Source organism: Nerophis ophidion, linkage group LG14 (assembly GCF_033978795.1).
Source record: "Nerophis ophidion isolate RoL-2023_Sa linkage group LG14, RoL_Noph_v1.0, whole genome shotgun sequence".
In the NCBI taxonomy this organism is placed as follows: Eukaryota; Metazoa; Chordata; class Actinopteri; order Syngnathiformes; family Syngnathidae; genus Nerophis; species Nerophis ophidion.
In genome coordinates, this window is record NC_084624.1 from 41,836,280 (window position 1) to 41,854,809 (window position 18,530).

At 44.8% G+C, this 18,530-nt stretch overlaps 1 protein-coding gene across 6 annotated transcripts in view; it reads left to right on the top strand.

Annotated features, from left to right (window-relative positions):
* The window catches only part of pard3ab (par-3 family cell polarity regulator alpha, b), a 581,331-nt gene that overhangs the window by 373,128 nt on the left and 189,673 nt on the right, over nucleotides 1–18,530 (top strand). For 4 of the 6 annotated variants that reach the window (XM_061920783.1, XM_061920787.1, XM_061920785.1 and 1 more), the window contains 3 exons: nucleotides 7,641–7,827; nucleotides 11,766–11,917; nucleotides 12,548–12,592. In XM_061920783.1, coding sequence (XP_061776767.1) covers nucleotides 7,641–7,827; nucleotides 11,766–11,917; nucleotides 12,548–12,592 — 384 coding nt within the window. The remainder of the gene's footprint in view (nucleotides 1–7,640; nucleotides 7,828–11,765; nucleotides 11,918–12,547; nucleotides 12,593–18,530) is intronic. The other 2 variants (XM_061920784.1, XM_061920786.1) reach the window with 1 other exon arrangement.

Genomic DNA, 18,530 nt, shown 5'->3' on the forward strand with positions numbered 1-18,530 from the left:
AAATATTATGTTAAATAAAATATTCATGGTCTGAAATATATGGTAAACGCCCAATCCTAGTACTTTTTGATTTTGTCATGTACCTACGAAAGTACAGAATTTGATACCCATCCACACCGTGTGCCAAACAGGCTTTTTTTTCCACTTCTAAAAGCATCTCCACATAGCAGTGTTTGCATGAAGAATACAAGGGTTGTTCTCACATGGAGGTCCATCATGGCCATGTACTGCTCGCCTGTGTATCGGCTGGGGACATCTCTGCGCTGCTGATCAGCCTCCGCTTGGGATGGTTTCCTACTGGCTCCGCTGTGAACGGGACTCTCGCTGCTGTGTTGGATCCGCTTTGGACTGGACTCTCGCGACTGTGTTGGATCCATTATGGATTGATCTTTCACAGTATCATGTTCTCATATGTTCTCATAGTCATCAGTATCATCAGTATCACAGTATCATGTTCTCATAGTCATCATTGTCACCGACGTCCCACTGGGTCATTATTGTCACCGATGTCCCACTGGGTGTGAGTTTTCCTTGCCCTTATGTGGGCCTACCGAGGATGTCGTAGTGGTTTGTGCAGCCCTTTGAGACACTAGTGATTTAGGGCTGTATAAGTAAACATTGATTGATTGATAAAAGTCTCCCAAGCCTGCTAGAAGAGCGCCGGACGAGCCTTGGCGAAGACAAACGTGAGCGCCCTGCTCCGGTGTCCCCGCCTTCTTCCCCCGCCGTGCCCCCAACATCCAATTTGAAAGTAGAGATTAAACACAAAGTCTTGCGTTGTGTGTATCAGTCGGGGCTTTAAGCCCGGCTTTTCAGCGGGAGAGAAAGCAGACTTATTTTCTTTCCTAGCCCCAGTCCTGGAAGTTTTTATCTTTATTTGCGGCGGCGCAGCTTGAATTAATCATAGTGTTGTGACACAGGAACGCCACTGTGCCCGCCGCCAAACTCTGCTCGCTATAAGCTGATTAGCCCGTGGCGTTTCACCCTCCTCCCCGCCACACCAATATGTTATTGCTTTAAAGCGTCACCGCTCTGTTTTTGTGTTGTCTCCGTGCGTTCTTTCGGCTCCTTCTTCTTCCCGTGCAATCATTTCGTGCGATTCATGGCCTCGGGTGCAGATGTTTGCATCAGCGACCAGCCTTTTCAAGCTTTTATGGCAGTCGTTTGATTCCTGCTGAGAGAATTATTCTAGTAAGAAATGAACATCACGTCTTACTGGACTGTGACAATTGTAGTTGTTGCCTTTGGATGTTGGCCAGTCAAAAGAAAGCAGACTTTTGTGCTGCGGAATGGCTCACAACAATCAAATGGCGGCGTTAAACATGCAAAGCTACTTAAATACTAACATGTTGGTGGAAATTAACATGTAAAAAGATCTTCAGAGCAAACTTGGTCTTGTTTGAAACTTGTATTAGTACAAACCCCATTTCTATAAGAGTTGGGAAATTGTGTTAGATTAAATAGGTTGATTGGCAACACTAAATTGGCCCTAGTGTGTGAATGTGAGTGTGAATGTTGTCTGTCTATCTATGTTGGCCCTGCGATGAGGTGGCGACTTGTCCAGGGTGTACCCTGCCTTCCGCCCGATTGTAGCTGAGATAGGCGCCAGCGCCCCCCGCGACCCCGAAAGGGAATAAGCGGTAGAAAATGGATGGATGGATGGAAATATAAACAGAATACAATGATTTGCAAATCCTTTTCAACCCATATTCAGTTGAATGCACTGCAAAGACAACATATTTGATATTCAAACTCATAAACTTTATATTTTTTTGCAAAAATTAATTAACTTAGAATTTCATGGCTGCAACACGTGCCAAAGTAGTTGGGAAAGGGCATGTTCACCACTGTGTTACATCACCTTTTCTTTTAACAACACTCAATAAACGTTTGGGAACTGAGGAAACTAATTGTTGAAGCTTTGAAAGTGGAATTCTTTCCCATTCTTGTTTTATGTAGAGGTTCAGTCGTTCAACAGTCCGGGGTCTCCGCTGTCGTATTTTACGCTTCATAATGCGCCACACATTTTCGATGGGAGACAGGTCTGGACTGCAGGCGGGTCAGGAAAGTACCCGCACACTTTTTTTACAAAGCCACACTGTTGTAACACTTGTCTTGCTGAAATAAACAGGGGTGTCCATGATAACGTTGCTTGGATGACAACATATGTTGTTCCAAAACCTGTATGGACTATTCAGCATTAATGGTGCCTTCACAGATGTGTAAGTTACCCATGCCTTGGGAACTAATACACCTCCATACCATCACAGATGCTGACTTTTTAACTTTGCTCCTATAACAATCCGAATGGTTATTTTCCTCTTTGTTTTGGAGGACACCACGTCCTCTGTTTCCAAATATAATTTGAAATGTGGACTCGTCAGACCACAAAACACTTTTCCACTTTGCATCAGTCCATCTTAGGTGAGCTCGGGCCCAGCCAAGCCGGCGGCGTTTCAGGATATTGTTGATAAATGGGTTTGGCTTTGTATTGTAGAGTTTTAACTTGCACTTACAGATGTAGCGTCGAACTGTAGTTACTGACAGTGGTTTTCTGAAGTGTTCCTGAGCCCAGGTGGTGATATCCTTTACACACTGATGTCGGTTTTTCATGCAGTACCGCCTGAGGGCTCAAAAGTCCGTGATATCATCGCTTACGTGCAGTGGTTTCTCCAGATTCTCTGAACCTTTTGATGATTTTACAAACCGTAGATGGTAAAACCCCTAAATTCCTTGCAATAGCTCGTTGAGAAATGTTGTTCTAAAACTATTCGACATTTTGCTTACTAAGTGGTGACCCTCACCCCATCCTTGTTTGTGAAATACTTAGCATTTCATGTAAGCTGCTTTTATTCCCAATGATGGCACCCACCTGTTCCCAATTAGCCTGCACACCTGTGGGATGTTCCATATAAGTGTTTGATGAGCATTCCTCAATTTTATCAGTATTTATTGCCACTTTTCCCAACTTCTTTGTACCGTGTTGCTGGCATCAAATTCTAAAGTTAATAATTATTTGCACAAAAAAAATGTTAATCAGTTTGAACGTCAAATATGTTGTCTTTGTAGCATATTCAAATGAATATGGGTTGAAAATGATTTGCAAATCATTGTATTCCGTTTATATTTACATGTAATACAATTTCCCAACTCATATGGAAACAGGGTTTGTAGATTGCACAGTACAGTACATATTCTATACCATTGACCACTAAATAGTAACACCCCAAATAGGGCTGGGGGATATGGCCTTTTTTTTTATATCTCTATTTTTATGCCATATCACGATACACGATATATATCTCAATATTTTGCCTTAGCCTTGAATGAACACTTGAAGCATATAATCACAGCAGTATGATGATTCTATGTGTCTACATTAAAACATTCTTGTTCAGACTGCATTAATATGTGCTCATTTTAAACTTTCATGCAGAGAGGGAAATCACAACAAAGTCATTTGACCAGAACTGTATTTATTAAACAGTTATTAAGCAGTGGCACAAACATTCATGTCCTTTCCAAAACAGAAAGTGCAAGATTGTCAGAGACATTTTAAAACAAGCTATTAGTGCACTTTTGTGATGTCACTTAGATGACATATCAAAACAACACTAAATAAAGTGCATTTTTTGTACAGAACGCCACTACATAGTTTAAAACAAATAAAGTGCACATTTGTGCATGATGTCACACAAGATATTTCAATAACTGTCAAATAAAAGTTTGCTGCATAATAGGAAATCAAATCGTTTTTGTCCTTCGCTATGTGGTAGGTTCCTGTGGACGTTATCTCCTTCTGTTGTTGACTATTTTTTTCATACGTTGTTGATGTGGAAATGGTAGCCTCTGCATTTTGTTGGTTTGGCACCGAACGGAGAAGGTTAACATGCAGAGTTTAAAGCACTCCTTATTCTCTAGCGCAGGGGTGCCCATTACATCGATCGCGAGATATCAGTCGACCGCAGGGGGTGTGTCAGTCGATCTCCAGCCAGGCTTTAAAAAAAAATAGACCTAAAAATTTGTGATCATCAATCTTCACCAAGACGTCACTTAAATGACATTCACGGTACCGGAGGGTCTTGTGAGATGACACTGGCTGCTGCAAGATCATTATTATGAAAATATGACCGAGAGGAAGGCGAGAAACACTTTTTATTTCAACAGACTCTCGCGCCGTACCTTCCGTCAAAACTCTAAAGGCCGACTGCACATTTCCTATCTTCACAATAAAAGCCCTGCTTCATGCTGCCTGCGCTAACTAAATACAGAGTCTCGGAAAACTGGCGTGCACAAGCGATCCCTCAGAAAGCTGGCGTGCACATCACTTGTGCACGCCAGCTTTCCGAGACTCTTATTTTGTTAGCGCAGGCAGCATGAAGCAGGGCTTTTATTGTGAAGATAGGAAATGTGCAGTCGGCCTTCAGAGTTTTGACGGAAGGGAGGGCGCGAAAGTCTGTTGAAATAAAAAGTGTTTCTCGCCTTCCTCTCCGTCATTTTTTCATAATAATGAACTGGCAGCAGCCAGCGTCATCTCACAAGACCCTCGGGTGCCGTGAATGTCAATCAAGCAAGCTACGGAATTTGCCGCCAATGTTTTTCTTGTAAAGTGTATGGAAGCTGGATGAATTAGATGCCAAAAACCAACCACTTTCATGTGGTATTGTACAGAAAGGACAACTTTTTTTCTCCTCCATTTGAAAATGTGGGCGTTATCATCATTACTGTCTGATTCCAATCAATGCAAGTCATCAGAATCAGGTAATACACCAACTTATATTCTTGTCTTTGTGAAAGAAAGACATCTATATGTGTTACACATGCTTGTATTATCATTAAACACATTTAACTTGTTTACAAAAATGTCTCTTTCATAAATAAATAAATATAAATGATATATATAAATGAGGTAGATCCCCTCGAGTAGCTCGCCTGCAGTAAAAGTGTGGGCACCCCTGCTCTAGCCGGTGACTTTTCAAATGATGCTACAAATTAGCAGTAATGCTACTTTTTGTAGCAACGCTTTTGCCCCACACTTGACAAATTCAATCAATCATCAATCAATCAATCAATGTTTATTCATACAGCCCTAAATCACAAGTGTCTCAAAGGACTGCACAAGCCACAGCGACATCTGCTGACCACAGCCCACATAAGGACAAGGAAAACCTCAAAATCCAGTGGGACGTCGATGAGAATGACTTTGAGAAACCTCGGAGAGGATCGCATATAATAATCCATTTATATATTTTATTTATATGCATTTCTTAATAGGGAGAGTAAATGATCAAATATGTAACAAACTTATGCAGTGGGAAAAAAAAAATGTTACATTCAATCAATCAATCAATGTTTACTTATATAGCCCTAAATCACTAGTGTCTCAAAGGGCTGCACAAACCACCACGACATCCTCGCATTATGAAAAATAAGTGAATACTTTTAAAGTAGAAATAGATAGAAAAATAAATCCAGCACAAAGATAATAAGTAATATATATTTTTGTGAAAAATGGCATGCATGCTTCTGCTGTTAAGATGAATACCTGGTCATTCATTGTCAGAGGTATTGCTGCTCTATTGTTCCTTAGTGTGGTGAAAAGTTTTTACTTCTTGATTCACTCATTAATGTGATGTTCTGATTTTAGTCATGGAATGTTGATTGCTTTTTTTCATCGGTCTTAATCTGCCATTTTCTGTGTTTTTCATAAAATATATTATTATGACATTCATAATATTTACCTCCCACTGGACACAGTCTCTGGGCTTCACAGTGGCAGAGGGGTTAGTGCGTCTGCCTCACAATACGAAGTTCCTGCAGTCCTGGGTTTAAATCCAGGCTCGGGATCTTCCTGTGTGGAGTTTGCATGTTCTCCCCGTGAATGCGTGGGTTCCCTCCGGGTACTCCGGCTTCCTCCCACTTCCAAAGACATGCACCTGGGGATAGGTTGATTGGCAACACTAAATTGGCCCTAGTGTGTGAATGTGAGTGTGAATGTTGTCTGTCTATCTGTGTTGGCCCTGCGATGAGGTGGCGACTTGTCCAGGGTGTACCCCGCCTTCCGCCCGATTGTAGCTGAGATAGGCGCCAGCGCCCCCCGCGACCCCAAAAGGGAATAAGCGGTAGAAAATGGATGGATGGATGGATGGACACAGTCTCTACATCAGGGTTTCCCACACATTCATTTATTTGTGGCGGCCCGCCACGAAAGAATTACGGCCGCCACAAATTAAAAAAAATAATAATAATAATAATAAAATACATATATATATATATATATATATATATGATGTATTTATTTATTTATTTTTTCCGGCTTTTGACTTGCTTGACCGCTCATAAAAGCAATGGGACTCTGTCTGTGAATGGAGCTTGTAGTTACATATTATGTAAATATTATATAAATATAAATAGGGCTTCACGGTGGCAGAGGGGTTAGTGCGTCTGCCTCACAATACGAAGGTCCTGCAGTCCTGGGTTCAAATCCAGGCTCGGGATCTTTCTGTGTGGAGTTTGCATGTTCTCCCCGTGAATGCGTGGGTTCCCTCCGGGTACTCCGGCTTCCTCCCACTTCCAAAAACATGCACCTGGGGATAGGTTGATTGGCAACACTAAAATTGGCCCTAGTGTGTGAATGTGAGTGTGAATGTTGTCTGTCTATCTGTGTTGGCCCTGCGATGAGGTGGCGACTTGTCCAGGGTGTACCCCGCCTTCCGCCCGATTGTAGCTGAGATAGGCGCCAGCGCCCCCCGCGTCCCCCAAAAGGGAATAGAAAATGGATGGATGGATGGACACAGTCTCTACATCAGGGTTTCCCACACATTCATTTATTTGTGGCGGCCCGCCACGAAAGAATTACGGCCGCCACAAATTAAAAAAAAAAATAATAATAATAATAAAATACATATATATATATATATATATATATAATGTATTTATTTATTTATTTTTTCCGGCTTTTGACTTGCTTGACCGCTCATAAAAGCAATGGGACTCTGTCTGTGAATGGAGCTTGTAGTTACATATTATGTAAATATTATATAAATATAAATAGGGCTTCACGGTGGTAGAGGGGTTAGTGCGTCTGCCTCACAATACGAAGGTCCTGCAGTCCTGGGTTCAAATCCAGGCTCGGGATCTTTCTGTGTGGAGTTTGCATGTTCTCCCCGTGAATGCTTGGGTTCCCTCCGGGTACTCCGGCTTCCTCCCACTTCCAAAGACATGCACCTGGGGATAGGTTGATTGGCAACACTAAATTGGCCCTAGTGTGTGAATGTGAGTGTGAATGTTGTCTGTCTATCTGTGTTGGCCCTGCGATGAGGTGGCGACTTGTCCAGGGTGTACCCCGCCTTCCGCCCGATTGTAGCTGAGATAGGCGCCAGCGCCCCCCGCGACCCCGAACGGGAATAAGCGGCAGAAAATGGATGGATGGATGGATGTATATAAATATGTACATAAAGTGTTGTAATTATATTCCAACTCCGCGTTCTTCTTGGTCATCGCCGCCGCTGCCCCAAACAAAACCCCCTCACGCCACCACAAATAGATCCCTGACCTGTGGGAAACACTGCTCCACATCTTCTAGGAAAACCGAGCAAAGTCTAAGTGTGGTTCTAATGTTGAACTAATATCCTCTCTAGGTAACTACCAGCTGTCTCCGACGGTCAACATGCCACAGGATGACACCATCATAATCGAAGATGACCGGCCGCCGCTACTCCCGCCCCATCTGTCCGACCAGTCGTCTTCCAGCTCCCACGATGATGTTGGCTTTAACGCTGACGCGACACTGCCGTGGGCCAAAGATCTTCCCGCTCCCAATGAAAGGTGGGAAAGATGCACCTCTCTGTGTGCAATTTATACTTTCTACCCTCAATCTGGATGCTTCAGTATATATGTATATAGTGTAGGGCTGGGCGATATGGCCTTTTATTAATATCTCAACATTTTTAAGCCATGTTACGATATATATCTCGATATTTTTGCCTTAACCTTGAATAAACACTTGATGCATATAATCACAGCAGTATGATGATTCTATGTGTCTACATTAAAACTTTCTTCTTCATACTGCATTAATATATGCTCATTTTAAACTTTCATGCAGAGAGGGAAATCACAACTACGTCAATTGACCAAAACTGTATTTATTAAACAGTTATTAAGCAGTGGCACAAACATTCATGTCATTTCAAAACAGAGAGTGAAAGATTCTCAGAGATATTTTAAAACAGGCTTTTAGTGCACTTTTGTGCATGATGTCACTAAGATGACTATGGAGGGGGGCGTGGCCTGCAGCAAAGCGGGGTCTGCCAGGACCGGCCTCGAAGTCAGCGACAGGTGCGTAGATGGCCCAGGTGGGCTTTATGATCTAATCACCTGTCGCTCTGTTTAAGCAGCAGCCGGGAGAAGAGACGTTGTTGGAGCTGGGGCGAGAGCGTGAGAGAGAGACACTATGCTAAAAAGCAAAATAATGAAAAATAAACCAGTGTTGTATCCTGGAACTTGGGCTCTCGTGTCAATGCTTGGTGGTCCGGAGGACCCACATTGGGTGCCAAATTGTGGAGGTTGCCCTTCCGTGGGTCCTCCAGCCCACCAAGCATTGACACGAGAGCCCGGGTTCCAACACTGGTTTATTTTTCAGCATAAAGTGTCTCTCTCTCACGCTCTCGCCCTAGCCCTAGCTCTTTTCCCGGCTGGTGCTAAACAGAGCGACAGGTGATTAGATAATAAGGCCCGCCTGGGCCATCCATGCACCTGTCGCTGACTTTGAGGCCGGTCCTGGCACACCTCGCTTCGCTGCAGATCCACAGGCCACGCCCCCCGCCACAATGACATACCAAAACAACACTCAATTAGAGTGCACTTTTTGTATAGAACGCCACTACAATAGTTTAAAATAAATAAAGTGCACTTTTGTGCATGATGTCATACAAGATATTTCAATAAGTGTCAAATAAAAATGAGCTGCATAATAGGAAATCAAATAGTGTATGTCCTTCGCTATGTGGTAGGTTCCTGTGGACGTTATCTCCTTCTGTTGTTGACTATTTTTTTCATACGGTGTTGATGTGGAAATGCAAGAGGCCATGCTCAATTGGGTCAGTGCTGGTTGCTTGTTGAGTGTGGCACCGGCCGAGATGTCGACATGCGGAGTTTCAAGCACTACTTATTCTCTGGCGAGTGACTTTTCAAATGATGCTACAAATTAGTAGTAGCAACGCTTTTGCCGCACACTTGACATATTGCGGTTGTCTGTTCCACATCTTTCCGCTTGAAGCCAAACCTCCGCCAGACGATGGACTCTGTGCTGTTTTTCTTGGGAATTAATTATTCTTCTGTCATTTGTTACCAGACTGGCACCTTCTTTATCTCGTATTACCACTCGCACTGCTCCGCTAGCACCACCTGCCACAGCTAACTTTACCCTTGCCGCTACAACTCTGCTCCGCGAGAGCGTATGACGTTGCACGCGTGACAGTATGTGACGTATGTAAAACGGTGAACTTGTTTTATCTCTCTGTGAGAAGGAAAGACAAGAAAGAGTGATATAATATAAAACCTGTAGTGCAGAGGCCTCAAACATGTGGCCCGCGAGACATTATTTTGCGGCCCGCACCTTGATGTGAAAATGTAATGTTGGTGCAGCCCGCGAGTTTTATATGAATGGCGCTTTACAGCGTCATACTTGTATACCCTCGATTTTTCCGGGACACTCCCAATTTTCAGTGCTCCTCCAGGGGTAATCATTCTCCCGAATTTCACCCAAACAACAATATTGAGGGGGCACCGTGGAGGCGATGCCTTTAAGTCCTCTACAACCTGTACAAACAGCATGCCAGGCTAGCCGCATGTGGTATTTGGGTTCTGAGCGACTGCAAAACATAGTTGATCAACAGCCACACAGGTCACACTGAGAGTGGCCGCATAGACAACTTTAACACTGTTACAAATATGCGCCACACTGTGAACCCACACCAAACAAGAATGACAAACACATTTTGGGAGAACATCCGCACCGTAACACAACATAAACACAACAGAACAAATGGCCAGAATCCCATGCAGCCTTAACTCTTCCGGGGTACAATATACCCCCCCCCCCCATTGTAGCCCGGAAGAGTTGGTGCTGCAAGGGGTTCTTGGTATTTGTTTTGTTGTGTTTATGTTGTGTTACGGTTTGGATGTTCTCCCAAAATGTGTTTGTCAATATTGTTTGGTATGGGTTCACAGTGTGGCGCATATTTGTAACAGTGATAAAGTAGTTTGTACGGCCACCCTCAGTGTGACCTGTATGGCTGTTGATCAAGTATGTCTTGCAGTCACTTCCGTGGGTTTTCAGAAGCCTCATACAGTATGTGATTGGGCCGGCACACTGTTTGTATGGTGAAAAAGCGGATGAGACGGCAGGTTGCGAAGGACGTTAAAGGCAGTGCCGTCACGGCACTCCCTTAATATTGTTGTCCTGGTGAAAGCCGGAAGAATGACTGCCCCGGGAGATTGTCGGGAGGGGCACTGATATTCGGGTGTTTCCCGGAAAGATCGCGAGAGTTGGCAAGTATGTTGCTAGGGCGGGAAAGCTTTTCAAAGAAGGTGAATTAATTAAAAAGTGCTTGTTATATATATTTTTTTAATCTTTTCTTGCGGACCAGCTTCACCCAGTTTCTGCATCCAGTGGCCCCCAGGTAAATTGAGTTTGAGACCCCTGCTGTAGTGTAATGCCCGCAGCTTGAAGCAACTGCGTGAGAACGTATACTCGAATAATCACGATATAGTCATCTTTTACATCGCACAGAGACAAACCCACAATATATCGCATATATATCGCCCAGCCCTAATGTAGTATAATATTTATTTCCTGTAAATAACACATTGAACATAAATCGTTCTCAGGATTAGACTGTGCACTTTTGCACTATTTTTCTTTTTCTTTCCTTCCTATGTGTTGCATATTTTGTAGACTGATACTGGAGTTGCTTGGGCTTCACGGTGGTAGAGGGGTTAGTGCGTCTGCCTCACAATACGAAGGTCCTGCAGTCCTGGGTTCAAATCCAGGCTCGGGATCTTTCTGTGTGGAGTTTGCATGTTCTCCCCGTGAATGCGTGGGTTCCCTCCGGGTACTCCGGCTTCCTCCCGCTTCCAAAGACATGCACCTGGGGATAGGTTGATTGGCAACACTAAATTGGCCCTAGTGTGTGAATGTGAATGTTGTCTGTCTATCTGTGTTGGCCCTGCGATGAGGTGGCGACTTGTCCAGGTTGTACCTCGCCTTCTGCCCGATTGTAGCTGAGATAGGCGCCAGCGCCCCCCGCGACCCCCCAAAAAAAGGGAACAAGCGGTAGGAAATGGGACGGCGTGGCGCAGTGGAAGAGTGGCCGTGCGCAACCCGAGGGTCCCTGGTTCAAATCCCACCTAGTACCAACCTCGTCACGTCCGTTGTGTCCTGAGCAAGACACTTCACCCTTGCTCCTGATGGGTGCTGGTTGGCGCCTTGCATGGCAGCTCCCTCCATCAGTTTGTGAATGTGTGTGTGAATGTGGAAGTAGTGTCAAAGCGCTTTGAGTACCTTGAAGGTAGAAAAGCGCTATACAAGTACAACCCATTTATTTATTTAGGAAATGGATGGATGGCTGTACCTGTGTATAGTGACAATAAAATCCATTCTATTATATTCTATGAAACACTTGACGTTGACAAGATTTGACATGGCTTTTAAAAAAAAAAAAAGATGTATAAACATTTTCTGTATCATTTTCATTGAATAGCTCCCAGATCCCTGATGGGAGCAATGCTGACGCCGCCTTCCTGCGCGAAGGTTTCGGACGCCAGAGCATGTCGGAGAAGCGGACCAAGCAGTTTGGGGACGCGTCCCAGCTCGAGATCATCAAGACGCGCAAGTCCAAGAGCATGGACTTAGGTATTGTGTTCCAAACATCCTCTTCTTCCCTTTTTAAGCGTCAATCTAAGATACGAGACGTATTTGATATCTGTATTATTTTGATGAAAACAAGTATCGTCATTGAAAGCGATGTCGGCAGCTCGACCTTCAGACCCAAACGCACATTACTTCCTGTCAGTACAACCATTCGCATTCCACCTCTTCCTCATCCTCACTCGCTCGCCTGTCCTCCTCAATCAAGAACCGCTTCCTTCTTCCCGCAAAGTGGAGAACTCTTCACCTTGAAACGTCCCCAAAACAGCTGCTGATTGCTCCGACCCAAACATCCCGCCCTTGCGCTCTGCAATCATCTCTCGTCTTCCTCATCTTCCGCAACAGATTGCAGCAACAAGGCTGATTGCTAGCACTACTCTTCCCCCCCCCCCCCCCCCTTCCCCGCCGCATCGCACCTCCTCCATCCCTCTCTGCACTCACCTGCTGGTCTGGCATGGCGTCCTGTCTTTAATAGAGATGAAGGCGTTTGTTTTGTGATGTTTGCATCCGTAGCGGGATGTTGCATGAGGAATGTGATAAGCACTAACTGAACCTCCAAATTTTTACCCCCCTTGTTTGCCCCCCGCCCACCTCCCCTTTCGCTTCCTTTAACAGTAGCCGACGAGATTAACCTCAGCCCTCGTCCTGACCCCAGCACAGGTAAGGCCCGGATTTGTAGAACTGATAGGAGCTGTTCAGCGGTAAACAATCGTGACTAGGGATGTCCCGATCCAAGTTTTAGCACTTCCGATCCGATCCAATATTGTTTTTGCACTTCCGATCCGATACCGATACTGGCCTATCCGAGCATGTATTAAAGTTTAAAGTTATATAGCCTACTTAGTTGTCAGATTCTTGTTGAAAAGGCTTTTAGTTCTCTTGATAACAACTAGCCAGCTGAATTAGGTGAGTTTGAAAAATACACAATGGTTGGTATTCGAGGACAAACACAAAATTGACAAAATTATACATGCCAAACAGAAATGGCATCATTAAACAGTAAAAAAGTGAACAGTATAAAGTGCAAATAATGCTGTAAATATTATTTTTTTTAAAAAGCAAAACACACAAACAACCTGAGTGGGATTAAATTGTCTATAACTCAGCATCAATACTTGCTCTTGAACAAGTGTAAACTTAAAAAAAAACAAAAAACTATCCACACACTCCTTTCAATTTTTAGCCTATTCAGGGTGGGCAAACAATTGAAGTCCAAGCATAATGGGGAGATTCTTTCTAACAAAGACGAGCACTTCAAGATGCTCAGGTGTCAGCCTGCTCCTGTGTTAAAAAGCCTCTCACTCTCAAGTCATTAAAATGTCTTACAACTTTGCCACCACGCTTGACTTTATTGTGGCATGTTTTGCACTCCACCTCTTCATCTTCTTCGTTTTGTAGGGTAAAATAATCCCACACAGCTGACATTTTTACGTAACTTTTAATTTACACGGCCGTCTTAACGGTTAGAACATAGACCTGTGGATGTGTTGAAGGTGTGCTTGAAAATGTGGAACGGAGCATAGGGCGCAGCAGAAGAGTAGAATGTATTATTTAAATCGGTGCGTTGAGATACACGGACCGGATTTTGTTTAAAAACTGGATCTGGATCGGCATTTTCTCATGCCTTGCCGATACGCATTTTTTGGCAAATATCGGCGGCCGATCCGATCCAAGTATCGGATCGGGACAACCGTAATCGTGACGGTACAAAATCTTTACCTATTTTCACCCAGTTGTTGCAGCCAGGAAGAGCTCTCCAGATATGAGCATTTTATTCAACAAAGTTGCACAAGTCGTTCATCTACTCTGGCAACTATCCAGCATCTGTGATTAATTGCTGTGCCTTGAAATTAACAGTTTGCAAGGACACTTGAGAGGAGCTTGATCGATCAAAAGGTTTTGCACAATATTTTGCCTTTAAGGCAAACCTCGTGAATATTAACTCAACACGTATGTTAAATAGTCAGTCAGCTGAAAATAGAAGAGAATTTACAGAAAAAATGCTCATTTCTGTATTAGTATGCGTCTGCAAATAGTGGGTCTATGTTTTTTTTTCAGTAAACCGCATATCATGCACATACTTGCCAACCTTGAGACCTCCGAATTCGGGAGGTGGTGGTGGTGGTGGGGGCGGGGGGGCTTTGGTTCTGTATATTGTAGCTTCCCGAAAGAGTTAGTGCTGCAAGGAGTTCCGGGTATTTGTTCTGTTGTGTTTACGTTGTGTTACGGTGCGGATGTTCTCCCCAAATGTGTTTGTTATTCTTGTTTGGTGTAGGTTCAAGGTGTGGCGCATATTTGTAACAGTGTTAAAGTTGTTTATACGGCCACCCTCAGTGTGACCTGTATGGCTGTTGACCAAGTATGCATTGCATTTGCTTGTGTGTGTGTGTGTAGAAGCTGTATATAAAATGTGACTGGGACAACGCGCCGTTTGTATGGACAAAAAGCGGACGTGATTACAGGCTGTAGAGGAAGCTTAAGGCAGTCCCTTTAAGGCATGCCCCCAATATTTTTGTCCGGGTGGAAATCAGGAGAAATTCGGGAGAACGGATGCCCCGGAAGATTTTCGTGAGTCTCCCGGAAAAATCGGGAGGGTTGGCAAGTATGATCATGCACCATTTGACTGAACAATACATCCAAGTACAACTTGTACGCACACCAGTTTTTTTTTTCTGTGTTCAGCGAGAAATAGCAGCAAATTGCACATTATGTAAAATCCCAGTGACATCAAACTACCACTATGAACACACCAACTACTTACTCTGTGTCCTTTTCCTGGATTCCAATGACACACAGCAGTAAGTTCAACTTAAAGTCCCAACGATAATCACACACACACACTAGGTTTGGTGAAATTATCCTCTGCATTTGACCCATCCCCATGTTCACCCCCTGGGAGGTGAGGGGAGCAGTGAGCAACAGCGGTGGCCACGCTCGGTAATCATTGAGCAGCAGCGGTGGCCACGCTCAGGAATCATTGGGTGATTTAACTCCCAATTACAACCCTTGATGGGTCACATTTTTATAGTCTTTGGTATGAACTCACGACCTTCCAGTCTCAGTAAGCTACATATTATGCACTATCTTGATGAAATAATCTTATTTCCATAACAGTGACATCAAACTACTACTATGCACGCACCAACATTTTTTTTCCCCCTGAGGCAGAAATATCTGCAAGCAAAATTGAATTGACACATGGACATCTTGCAGAAACCCTATTTCCATAACAGTGACCTGAAACTATTAACTACAATGCACACACCAACTCGGTCATAGCTCGGTTGGTAGAGTGGCCGTGCCAGCAACTTGAGGGTTGCAGGTTCGATTCCCGCTTGTGCCATCCTAGTTACTGCCGTTGTGTCCTTGGGCAAGACACTTTACCCACCTGCTCCCAGTGCCACCCACACTGGTTTAAATGTAACTTAGATATTGGGTTTCACTATGTAAAGCGCTTTGAGTCACTTGAGAAAAGCGCTATATAAATATAATTCACTTCACTTCACTTTTATTTCTGGTCATTTTTCTGGGTTCCGCCGACACATAGGGACAAGGCGCAGATTATGCACCTTCTTGACTATATTATGACCAAAATTAGTTTTCCTGTGTTCAGCCAGAAATAGCACAGAATTTTAAGGGTTCCCCAAACTACAGCTTGCCAGTGTCCATAATGCGGCTCGTAGGAAGTCTCAAGTTAAAGAAAAAAAATATATAGATTTTTTTTTACTTAAAATGTTTTTTTTTTACTCTGTCCTTTCTTATCCATTTTCTACCGCTTGTTACTCTCGGTGTCTCCTAGCCGCTCAGGCAAATCATGTTGTCTAAAAATGCATTTTTCCATCGATAACGTGTGTGTGTATATATATATATATATATATATATATATATATATATCAGAATATTTGTTAGTTAAGGTGGTGTTTCTCCAGGGGGGAGGGGGGACGTACGGGGAAGGGCCTGTCGCCACCATCACGTCTCCATCTCATCGCTGCCTGAGCGGGGCAATAGACTACAGATTGTGGTGAAGTAGGCCAGCTTCGTCGCGTGAAGAAGCCTACAATTTTTGGTTGTGTTTTCCGCTCCGTTTGCCGCTTGGCAATATACGATATAAGTCTCAATATTTTTTACCTGGTTACCTGAGATACCCGAGTATGTAATTATTTTGACTTGGTAAATATTGACTTACTAACACCAAAATAATGACTAAGTCAAATGAATGACTTACTTTAAATAAGCCTTTGAAAAAAAAGAGTGAAAAGTGGGGCCACATGCTGACATATGCTAACCCTGAAAAGCTGGACAGGACAAAAAAAATATATATATATATATATGTATATGTATATGTATGTCACACAAGACTACTTCATCTTTACAGAACTGTTTCATGAGGGGTTTCCTCAATCATCAGGAGATTTATTTATATATATATATATATATATATATATATATATATATATATATATATATATATATATATATATATATATATATATATACATACATACAGGGTTTCTCAAAGCACTTTGTTTTTAAGGCGGCCGCCTTAACAACAAACGCCTTAACAACGCCTTAACGACCATAGAGGTCGGGTGCATTGTGAGCTGGGCGGCAGCCGAAGACAGGGCACTTGGCGGTCCGATCCTCGGCTACAGAAGCTAGCTCTTGGGACGTGGAACGTCACCTCACTGGGGGGGAAGGAGCCTGAGTTAGTGCGCGAGGTAGAGAAGTTCCGGCTGGATATAGTCGGACTCACCTCGACGCACAGCAAGGGCTCTGGAACCAGTTTTCTCGAGAGGGACTGGACTCTCTTCCACTCTGGCATTGCCGGCAGTGACAAGCGACGGGCTGGGGTGGCAATTCTCGTTGGCCCCCCGGCTCAAAGCCTGCACGTTGGAGTTCAACCCGGTGGACGAGAGGGTAGCTTCCCTCGGCCTTCGGGTGGGGGGATGGGTCCTGACTGTTGTTTGTGCTTACGCACCAAACAGCAGTTCAGAGTACCCACCCTTTTTGGGTACACTCGAGGGAGTACTGGAAAGTGCTCCCCCGGGTGATTCCCTTGTCCTACTGGGGGAATTCAAAGCTCATGTTGGCAACGACAGTGAAACCTGGAGAGGCGTGATTGGGAAGAATGGCCGCCCGGATCTAAACCCGAGTGGTGTTTTGTTATTGGACTTTTGTGCTCGTCACGGATTGTCCATAACAAACACCATGTTCAAACATAAGGGTGTCCATATGTGCACTTGGCACCAGGACACCCTAGGCCGCAGTTCCATGATCGACTTTGTAGTTGTGTCATCGGATTTGCGGCCTCATGTTTTGGACACTCGGGTGAAGAGAGGGGCGGAGCTTTCTACCGATCACCACCTGGTGGTGAGTTGGCTGCGATGGTGGGGGAGGATGCCGGACAGACCTGGCAGGCCCAAGCGCATTGTGAGGGTCTGCTGGGAACGTCTGGCAGAGTCTCCTGTCAGAGAGAGTTTCAATTCCCACCTCCGGAAGAACTTTGAACATGTCACGAGGGAGGTGCGGGACATTGAGTCCGAGTGGACCATGTTCCGAACCTCTATTGTCAAGGCGGCTGATTGGACCTGTGGCCGCAAGGTTGTTGGTGCCTGTCGTGGCGGTAATCCCAGAACCCGTTGGTGGACACCAGCAGTGAGGGATGCCGTCAAGCTGAAGAAGGAGTCCTATCGGGTTCTTTTGGCTCATAAGACTCCGGAGGCAGTGGACGGGTATCGACGGGCCAAGCGGTGTGCAGCTTTAGCGGTCGCGGAGGCAAAAACTCGAACATGGGAAGAGTTCGGGGAAGCCATGGAAAACGACTTCCGGACGGCTTCGAAGCGATTCTGGACCACCATACGCCGCCTCAGGAAGGGGAAGCAGTGCACTATCAACACCGTGTATGGTGCGGATGGTGTTCTGCTGACTTCGACTGCGGATGTTGTGGATCGGTGGAGGGAATACTTCGAAGACCTCCTCAATCCCACCAACAAGTCTTCCATTGAGGAAGCGGTGCCTGGGGAATCTGTGGTGGGCTCTCCTATTTCTGAGGCTGAGGTTGCTGAGTTAGTTAAAAAACTCCTCGGCGGCAAGGCACCAGGGGTAGATGAGATCCGCCCGGAGTTCCTTAAGGCTCTGGATGCTGTGGGGCTGTCTTGGTTGACAAGACTCTGCAGCATCGCGTGGACATCGGGGGCGGTACCTCTGGATTGGCAGACCGGGGTGGTGGTCCCTCTCTTTAAGAAGGGGGACCGGAGGGTGTGTTCCAACTATCGTGGGATCACACTCCTCAGCCTTCCCGGTATGGTTTATTCAGGTGTACTGGAGAGGAGGCTACGCCGGATAGTCGAACCTCGGATTCAGGAGGAACAGTGTGGTTTTCGTCCTGGTCGTGGAACTGTGGACCAGCTCTATACTCTCGGCAGGGTTCTTGAGGGTGCATGGGAGTTTGCCCAACCAGTCTACATGTGCTTTGTGGACTTGGAGAAGGCATTCGACCGTGTCCCTCGGGAAGTCCTGTGGGGAGTGCTCAGAGAGTATTGGGTACCGGACCGTCTTATTGTGGCGGTCCGTTCCCTGTATGATCAGTGTCAGAGCT